The sequence below is a fragment of the Cyprinus carpio genome, chromosome A5, assembly GCF_018340385.1.
Source record: "Cyprinus carpio isolate SPL01 chromosome A5, ASM1834038v1, whole genome shotgun sequence".
NCBI classification, from domain to species: Eukaryota; Metazoa; Chordata; class Actinopteri; order Cypriniformes; family Cyprinidae; genus Cyprinus; species Cyprinus carpio.
Window position 1 is genome coordinate 20454970 of NC_056576.1, and position 10756 is coordinate 20465725.

General features: G+C 36.7%; 1 protein-coding gene across 1 annotated transcript; it reads right to left on the bottom strand.

Moving 5' to 3' along the window:
- Positions 1–555: 555 nt before the first annotated feature.
- On the bottom strand, positions 556–4928 carry LOC109102579 (pentatricopeptide repeat-containing protein 2, mitochondrial). The gene is given in 11 exon segments (XM_019115971.2): positions 556–1141; positions 1770–1883; positions 1956–2030; positions 2568–2681; positions 2976–3067; positions 3187–3265; positions 3378–3495; positions 3739–3868; positions 4346–4416; positions 4418–4436; positions 4802–4928. Coding segments are annotated over 11 exon segments (1149 nt in total). The 5' UTR covers positions 4914–4928; the 3' UTR covers positions 556–916.
- Between the last annotated feature and the right edge of the window lie 5828 nt (positions 4929–10756).

A 10756-nucleotide genomic window follows, 5' to 3' on the forward strand; every position in this document is an offset into this window, starting at 1 on the left:
ATTACGACTTTATTCAGCATTTTCTTCTCTTCCGGGTCTGTTGTGAATCCGCAATCACGGCACTGCAGTGACGTCTGACGTACGATGCTTCTGACGTGTTATCTGGTGCGCCCGAGCTTCGTTTGCAGTCTGAGGGAGACGCACGCTGTATTCAAGCTATTCAACATTGTTTGTATTTTGGTATCACTATATTTTTTTAAATGGTGCGTAAGTGTGCATGTCGTGGATGTCCTAATCGCCGAAAACAACCACGGCGATGTAAAGTGCATTACGTCAGACGTCACTGCAGTGCCGGATTCACAACAGACCCGGAAGAGAAGACAATGCTGAATAAAGTCGTAATTTTAGTTATTTTTGGACCAAAATGATGCTTTCGATGCTTCAACAAATTCTAACGGACCCTCTGATGTCACATGGACTACTTTGATGATGTATTTATTACCTTTCTGGACATGGACAGTATACCGTACATACATTTTCAATGGAGGGTCAGAAAGCTCTCGGACTAAATCTAAAATATCTTAAACTGTGTTCCGAAGATGAACGGAAGTCTTACGGGTTTGGAACGACATGAGGGTGAGTCATTAATGACATAATTTTGATTTTTGGGTGAACTAACCCTTTAAGAGAGTTCACAGCTATCACCTGATTGCTGCTCTATTTGCATTTCTTACATTTCCTCAAAAAGGAATACAGGCTGCACAAGATCCCAAATTAGAAGAATACCACTTTATTAAAGTGATTCAATTCCTTCCTTGATTTCAACAACTGATGGTAACAAAAGCTGGGGTAAAGCAGGAGGAGGTAGATGATGCCAAAGCCTGAGTTTGAATTGTCAGCTTGTGCAGGTCAAGGATATATGTTTGCTCCTGTAATATAACACACTAAAGAGGAGAGTCTTGAACTCTCTATGGGTTCACTCTAACAGTAGTGTGGACTGCAGAGTTCTACGAGTCCTTCGGCTGGTCTTTCTTTCGTGCTCCGATATTCCCAGAGGCCTCCTCCTCCTAGAGGGAGTGTGACACAGGAAATCATCGATGGTCAGCTTGGTGATCTGGCCGGCCTCCTCTAATGGTCTCACCACCTGCTCCACCTTCCCCTCCCACAGTCCACCAGCACTCTTGCTCCTCAATACATTAACCTAACAGAGCAGATAAGGAACAGAAGACAGGGAAAGTCTAATTGCTTTTCCTACAGTAGGTGTTTGGCTTCATTTTATAAGATGAGGATCCGATATTCCATATTAATGTTTTTATATAAATTACCTGTTAAGTGTTTGGACACCTTCAAATAAACTTAAAGTTTTCTCATATGCTTGAATTTAGCTTAGTAGACAAATATAAAGTACACTACTGTTCAAAAGTTTGGGATCGGTAAGATGTTTTGAAAGAGGTCTCTTACGCTCACTTATCATAATGTCTTATGGCTGCATTTATTTACTATGCAAAAATACAGTTAAAACAGTAATATTGTGAAATATTACAATTTAAAACAACTCTTATTTTTCTATATATTTTATAATGTAATATATTCCTGTGATGGCAAAGCTGAATTTTCAGCAGCCATTACTCCAGTCTTCAGTGTCACATGATCCTCCAGAAAAAGAAAGGTTTTGGAGTTTTGTTTTGCATTGCTAGCATCGGTGATTGCATAATTCCATTTGTGTTACTTAATAGTTTGGATTACTTTACTACTCTTAAATGTAATAATAATTGTGAGGTGCAGACTGTAGGTGTGTCCAAACATGACTGGTGTGTCTGATATCTCACCACTTCCTGAGAAAACTCTGGTTTCTTCACAAACACTGGAGTCTTTGACACTAGGGCTGTTGTGAGGGCAGAGACTGCTTCTTTTATGGACCCTTTCATGGCCAATATGAGAACCTAGAAACAGAGCAGTTAAACATTATGCAAGTTCTTTTTCAAAGACTGATTTAGATACAAACACTTACTTACCCTCAGGTTCTGGCATAGTCGACTGTCCGTGCTCATGATCTGAGAGTAGAATGCCTGGGCTCTCTCTATATCATTCTACAACATACATCGGATAAAATGAAAAATAAGTGATTTACTGTTAATATATCAAAATATATTATACTTATAATTCTACAAAATTCTGATGTTACATCCACCTAGTTGATTTAGAAGGCATTACATAGCCTAAATGTATCCTTTAATTTGAATTTAGATATCTTAAGTGTCAATTTTTAGAAATTGAAATTTATACATTATTATTTGGCCGAGATACAACTATTTGAAAAACTGGAATCTGAGGGTGCAAAAAAATTAAAATATTGAGAAAAATCGCCTTTGAAGTTGTCCAAATTAATTCTTAACAATGCATATTACTAATAAAAAATTACGTTTTGATAGATTTACGGTGGGAAATTTACAAAATATCTTCATGGAACATGATCCTTACTTAATATCCTAATGATTTGGCATAAAAGAAAAATCGATAATTTTGACCCATTCAATGTATTTTTGGCTATTGCTACAAATATACCCCAGCGACTGAAGACTGGTTTTGTGCTCCTGGGTCACATATTGATATTTCAGTCATCTTACCTGTTTGAGAGCAAGAGCAGTTGCAAAGCAATAAGCATGTCGAGGGATGAGGCTGCCTTTTGTCTGACCTTCTTCCAACAGGGTCAAACAGATATGATATGACTTTGGGGTGTTCTGCCAATCCCAAAATACAGAAACAGATGGGTTCAGTTTATAAATGATACTTATCAACATCTGATGAACTTGACATTATTAAAATTACAGTGAGAAACTACTGCCCAAAAAACAAGCCAAAAGATTGTTCCTATTTAGAAAGATTGTACATATTGTACAAAGATTGTAACAGTAATAACTGTTATTGTTCTGTATATGCTGAAATTAGTTGGTCTTTTCTGATTTGAGTAAGCATGGTAATTATTATTGCCTTTAATACAAAGCGTACAATACTTGCTTCTACATTGCCTTTACCAGTTTATAACAAGTAGCAAAGGCTAGCATGAAGGTGTCTTTGTTGAACTGCACTCCTTGTTTTTTCATTTCTCCCACCACCTCCAGGCCACCTGTGAATACACCATCAGTCACTATCTCATCCAACAGCAAAGCCAACAGGAGCACAATACAAATCGTATTGATTGTTTCATACACCAGCATAATGGAGAGATAAGCAGAGAAAACTCACTTTTGTAACACTCTTTAATGAAAAGCATGTCGATAGCAATATTAAAGGATGTGGAGTCTGAAAAGAATCCTTTGAGAGCCTATGCAAAAAAGAAAGAATGAAAGAAAATGTCAAATCTCACTATAATTCATGTACATAGTCATTAAGTATACAACAATGCTTTTGTTCAATGTATGTTGGTTTTCACGTACTGGATCCGTCAGAGTTCTGGCTCCCAGCTCCTCTAAACCCAGCTCATAGCATAACCTCATGAAAAGAGGGCCAAATTTGAATTCTCCAAATGCCATGTTACGATTCTCTTCATGGTACCTGGAAATGACAGAACAGTGTTATCATATATATACAAAAACATAATCCATATGCAGACATTACACATATCTAAATAATCTTGAACACAAGCAGAATTATATTAAAAATTGTTCAAAAATTAAGATGAACATTATGCTTAATGCAATTAAATCACTGTGATATTGCTTTTCGTGTAAACATAACGTCTTTATAATATAAATAGGGTTCATTTCCCTACATGACAAATTATTGAGACAGTTTTACCTGTACATAGCATTTCTCGCCACAAAAACATCTTCAGCTGACTGGCATAAATACAGAAGTATTTTTAATTCATCCTTCAAAATGAGCTGTTTTTTCTCCATTTTCTGATTTACTGTATCAAAGTAATAACCTGTATAAAAAAAAAAGAAGTCACATTCAGGGCAAATGAGAAAATGACAATTAAAGGTGCACTCATTGCCTTTTGTTTATGTTGTGCTGGCAAACAGAACAGCTGCGGACATACGAGATATGAATATTGCAATAGAATCATGCATCACCACCAGCCATGATTCCACTGCAAGTCCACTAGCCACACTGTCTGATAACAGAAATGATGAGATGAATAAAATAGTCCTCAGCTGGTCATGCGATCTCAGCATGTCGGCCCCTATGAGGCAATCCACTTTCATGTCAAATAAAGCAGCTTTTGTTAGCCGACTGATATGACTGCAGTCTGATGAGGGTGTTGGTGTTTTTAAACATTTTTGAGAAGTTCTATTAATTTCTTTTAATGAGACAAATATGAATGAGTGCAGCTTTAAAGTAATGAGACTGAGACACCAGAAAGAGGTACAAAGTTATTTAAATCATGCCAAGTGATGCCTGCCTTTTGATCCTGACACTTGGTAGGCAATAGCAAGTTTCCTCTGCTGGAAATCCTGCAGCTTCACCACATCTAGACAAGAGATAACGTTTAGCTGAAAAGCATTTGTAAACAAGTCAGTTTCTCATCAGCTGTTGGAAAAACCTTAACCATGTTAAGCTGTGTCAGGGTGTCTGTCATTTGTTTGACCACTTTCATCCCATTTAAGCCCCCTGAAAAATAAGTAAACTAGCTCATTTGGTTTTTGGCGGTTTTTGGGCACTTTTCACAATCCTTCAGTTACAAATTCTTCAGTCCTCATACATTTTCATCTGCGAGGAGAGCTGTGTTAATCACGTCGATATATGTTCTCTACACTGCGGTGTGTGTTTACGCTGGCCTTGACTCTTATAGCCACTTTCTAAAGTATGTTCTCGGTTCACCGAGCCTAAACAGACACCAGCGTTATGTGCATATTACCTCCATGTCGACATTTTAAACAGTCTGATTGTATGGCTCCTCGAAGCACTGCAGCTCTGGACGAATCGGTCAGCACGACACGAGCGCAGGCTCTCAGTCCTCGCAGCGCCATGTCTGTCTGAACCAGCAGTCACTAGTGTGCACTTTCTATCAGTCCAGAATATGCAATTGAATATTTCCACAGGTATAATTATTTAGATATATTCGTTTAACAACACATATTCTTATTTGTAAGCCAAATTAAGAAAGGGATATATTTTATAAGCGATACAAACAATTAAAACGTATTTTACTTACACCGACACCCCCTTATAAGGTAAAAATGGAACATTCCAATGTGTCGCTCCCCTGTTAACCGGTATGTTTACAATGTATAACATTTTTTTCTCTTAAAATAGGGAAGCATATATTAATTCAGACAATTATTCTACTGTGAATGTGGAGGGATTTTTCAAACAGTGGATTAAAACCATTATTTTTACTGTTAATTTACACCCTAAATTTAACGCTAACGTTACAGTATCTAATGTTATGGCAACCATACAATCTGAATCAGCAGATGGCGCTATTGACCACAGCCTACGCACTCCTTTGACACAACTAATTATTAGATTTAAATTGAGGAATGCAGAACTGTTTTTTTTTATAACCTAAGCCAGTAGCAAGTTTGGCGGAGACAAACAGATTTGACTCTATCTGATTGAAGATGATTGAATGGGTTGTTTGAATATGAGCTCTGCTAGTTGGAAGCCAATAAGACATTGATTTGACACGTAGATTACATTTGTATTACAATGAAAAGAAGAGCTACTAGTGAAGAAATAAAAAGCTAAATGTGTGTCTTTGCTTCTCTTGCTCATCTGTTCTAACCACAGGGCAGGAGATGATCAATTATCAGCTGGAAAATTGCCCAGCTTCTTTTCTCTGCATTGAAAGGTCATCATTAATGGCTGCGAGACAGACAGAGATTTGTTCTGATGCATATGCCACAATAATAGATCATGTGTGACAAAATTTTCAGTTGGGAAATTTTGTCAAGGCAGGTTTGATCTAAATTATTGCATGTCTAGATTGTGTCGAGAGTATAATATGTAAAGAGTCATGCGTTGAGTTGAAAACACAGTTATTAGCTTGATTTAAATACAACTTATAAGATAAAAAGTCAGAGAATCCTTGGTGTGACCCTGTAGGTTTTGATGTTTGTACTGTAGATAAACCCTTAGATGAGCATTATTTTTAAAGGGGTGTAGGTCATTGAAGTTGGCTCTGTGATTGATGACTGTACAGGATTGTCAGGGATTGAATTTGTGACTGTAGCCAAGGGCGTCTTCCCTGTTAAGCGGGACCTAGTGTTCTTGCATGATAACTCACTGTGATGGGTGGATATTTCCATGCTTTCTGGAATACAAAGGTACATGCAAAGTAGGGCTGCACGATTAGGACAAAAATCACGATTGTCGATTATTCCCTTGAAATTGTAATTACGATTATTCATTACGATTATCACAATTTACATTGAATGATGTTTATACCATTGTTTGATGCAACTGCTTGCCATATTTTTATATGAAAATAAACAAGCTGAAAACACTCTAACTGAAAAACTTTTAGTGCTTTTCAGTGGTATTAAGCCTCAAATGTCAACTATACATCGGATTGGTTTCTTCTTTAAATTATAATATAAAAATATGAATGGTATTATAGTGTTATACTAACACTAGAATTAAAACAATGTAAAAACCCTTAAGATAACATTTAGAAAGAAAAAAAAACATCTTAAACACAGAATAACATAAGTGGACTTTGTAAGATTAATTGCCACTTTGAACGATTACGTAATTGTGGCATCCATAACTGTAATCGCAATTAAAAATTTGATTAATTGTGCAGCCCTAATGCAAAGAGTAGGAAAAAAATTAAAACGAATATGTAAAGCATACAAAGCTGACAGGATGACATGGCCATAAATTTAAAGTAGGTTTAGATGTTAGAGTGGTGGTTCAAAAGACTTTTGAGCAGATTGGACGCAAGAAGGAAATTGAGATTTTATTGCTCATAGTTCACATAACTGTGTGATCAATTACAAGAAGTGCTGACAGTGCTAACACAGTGGGGAATCTGTTTATTTATTTATGTATTTATTTTTTCAAGATGGCTGGAAAGATCTGCAGGTAAACATGTTAGTGTATAGACAGTCTTCAGACATGAGAAAATCTAACCAAACCTTGCTTTGGGGAAATTCAGAGTCTTCCTTAATTGGAAAGTGACTTAAAGAGTACTAAAAATGCAAAACATTTCTATTTAGAGGTTAGTATTTTGTAATATTTTCGTAAAAAGGTTTATATAAAACTATAGAAGCCTATACTACATACTTGTATATAAAATGTGTGTGTGTGTGTGTGTGTGTGTGTGTGTGTGTGTGTGTGTGTGTGTGTGTGTGTGTGTGTGTGTGTGTGTGTGTGTCTGTGTGATATAAGATGTTAAAGATAGACTGTAACAGAACACTGATTATGTTATACTTAGAGTCATTGCGTGGTCCTGGTGGGACTCTGCTGAGCGTTTCCTTAGCAACAGCACCTCACCCCACTCAGCTGAGACCGTCATTTGCCCAAATGGAGGCTGACTCTCAAGTGCGCTGGATTATTGATGAGATCCAAGATGGAGGTGTTCAAATGATGCTGTGAGAATAACATGGCTAATAATGTAAATTCAGGACATCACTGATTTTTCCTGCCATAGATCATGTGTACTTGTTTTCACTTATATTAGATAAATTACAATACCATTTGAAGCAAAGCTTTGCAGCCCTACCAGTGTACTTCTTACTCATACTTGTCACTCTGTATGTTTTTATTTAACAAGAGCACAGTGCGAGTGGCCAAATTACAGGTTAATGTAGTTCTTTCTTTAGCATTACCCAATTAATCTAATTTGTTGTTTAGCAACTGTACAAACTGCCAATGTTAAAATTTTTACATAGATTGCTTGTGTGCATTTCTCAATAACTATAATTCACATTTTGAAAAGCCTTTAATTATATAGTTAATATTTTTCTTCGACTTGTCACAAAATGCATTCAATAACCATTTCTTTCAAATCTCTTGAAATCGTTTGTCACTCAGTCAACCAGAACTTTAATAAAAGACTGTTTTGCTAACTCTTACGTTTTGAATATAAAAACAAAACATGTTCAACATCACAGTGAAATACAGTATTTTCCATTTCCCTCAATCTCTTATTTTTAAGTTTTTGAAATTGAAAGATAGAAAATGTTTGATTTACACTTAAGTTCTTGAAAAAAATCCAAAATATTAAAGATCTGTTTTTATCCAGTTATGTTACCATATTTAGTCTTTTCAAAGGAATTTTGTTATGAGTGAGAGTTTTTATTGGTGAGATTGTTTGCTACATGATGTATGAAGTGTTTATGTGGTTTTTAGTGCATTTTGGAAGATATAATATTTGCTGTATCAAGCATCAGGTAAAAAAAAAGAGAACACATTCTCCCATCCCTAACCAGGATTTCCCATTGACAATACATACGGGCAAATAATGTGACAAAAAGAGAAGATGCAAGGTTTTTTTTTAACCTACGGAAATTTTTACCCCTTTCTCAAATCGAGCCGATCTCAGATGCCTGCCTGTGTGATGTCAGAAAAATAGGCCCCTCCCACGATAGTTTTATTGACAGTGGCATTTCAGTACAGACTGAACTGGCGTCTTACCTTAGATCCGCCCTGAGTGAGCTGTCGTCAGTCCACCATTGTTTCACCACCGGAGCAGATGTAGACAAGAATGTCTTCTAAGCGATTGAGGTGTTCTGTTGTTGGATGTTATAATGAACATCGCAGTCATCATTTACTCCTGAGATCTGAGCCGCTGAAGACGTAGTGGATTACGTTTGTTTTTGAAGGGAATGCACCCGAGATCTAGCCAAATGCATCTATGTTTATGCGAATCATTCGTGATCCAGCTTCACCTACAGAACAAGTGAGTGTAAGGTTTTTTTAATGAATCTTTGCAAATCGCCTTCCCTAATAATGTGCTAATTAGCAAGTTTCACAATGAATGCGGCTAAAGTTAACAGTCTGAGGCTGCATCCGAAAACTCTAAAATGCTCCCTTTGGAGGCAGCATTCCACAGCAGGAAAGCAATAAAGGCACGTTCGAATCCAAATTCTGCTTTACTTCCTGTCTCCGGAAGTACCTTCTTCTGATCGAATTTTGAAGGCAGCATAGATTTATCCTTTGCTGCCTTTGATATCCCACAATTCTGTCCGTTCCATTCCGTGTTGGTTGAGCTAAAAAAAAAAAGATGGCATCTGAAAATTGTGTTGGTGGTCAGTTTGTGTGTAAATGTATATTTCTCACTAACCTTTTGCACTTTTGATGTTAGTTCTAGCGAGAAATCAGTATTATAGTAATTAAATATTTTAGTTATCACAAAAACTTGTTCTATTTCATTGTAGATCATTAAACCGTTACACTGCATCAAAAGTCTGTCCAAAACCAGTTTCATGAGGTGCCTTCATGCAAAAACGCTGCCTGCAAAGTCATTGCCTCATACGACAGCGAGGCAGCAAGTCAGCTGCCTAAGTTTTCGGATGCAGCATGTGAGCGGCTCGGAAGAGAGGGGCGGGGTCAGCAGAGCTCATTAACATTTAAAGGAAAATGCTACAAAACGATTGCTCTGAAAAGAGCGTTTTTTGACAGGGTAGAAATTGTGGTTTTTTTACACTACCTTTGAGAAATTTTAACCAAACTATGCTACAGACTTTTCATTAAGACCCTAAAGAATCATATCAACTTGTGGAAAATGGGCATCCGATGACCCCTTTAAGATCACTAGAAAGCTAGGTCTGTTTAATTAGAGTTGGAGCTAAACTCAGGACAATGGCCCTCCAGGGCCGAAGTTTCCCAGCCATGCACTACAACACAAACCTACGTTTGTATCAAATGCAATATATCAAAGTGTTTTTCCCTTTTCTCTTAATGATTTCTTGACATTTTTTTTAACAGATTTGTGATTTTGTATTGCTCCCTGAACATTGTCTTATGATATGTGATTCTGCACTATTGTTGCACAAAAAAATATTTTGGGATGGGGGGTGAGGGCTGGTCAAAAAACATGTTTTATCAATCAAATGTTCCCAAATAAAACAAAAAATCATGTGGAATTTTTTTTTTATCATTTACCATTAAAATGTGTGCAGTAGAGGGTTAGAAAAATGCTGGGTTGTTTCAACCCAACTTTGTGTCAAATATGGACTAACCCGACTTTTTATGGAGCTTAAAATATGACAAAACTATCTGAATTTGAATTTTGTAAATTTGAATTATTGACAAGTGTCATTTAACAAAACTGAATATTATGTGGCATTTGACAGTTTTGAATTTGATTTTTTTTTTTTTAACATTGCATGGCCATGACATAAGGATATTGTTACCTCGACAAAATGATCTCATGGCCACGACCCAAACAAAACAAGATTGTATATATATATATGTGTGTGTGTGTGTGTGTGTGTGTGTGTGTGTATATATGTATGTATGTATATTTTACATGATACTTCCTTTGCTCCTTTAACATTAAAGCAGACAGTTGTTCTAAAGCCACTTTAGGTTCCATGACCCATCTGACTTGCATTGATCAGCTGTCATCATGCTCAGATGCATAAAAGTAATAGCATGCTGTGACCCAGACTTCTCACTTTGAACTTCAGCCAATGTTATTTCTCTGGTACTTCTGCCGCTAGACATTTCCATTTTGATTTACTGCTACGGTTCTGTCTGGGTTTGAAAAATGCCTGCAGTGCATAAGTCATCATTAGTTAATGTCCTCCGTGGCATAAGGGCAGTGATGGCATGGTAGACTGCCAGACCAGTGACCAGCCTGTGTTCCCTCAATCAAATAGATGTTAATGCAAACCAGTGTTGATTTACCATAAAAGCAATG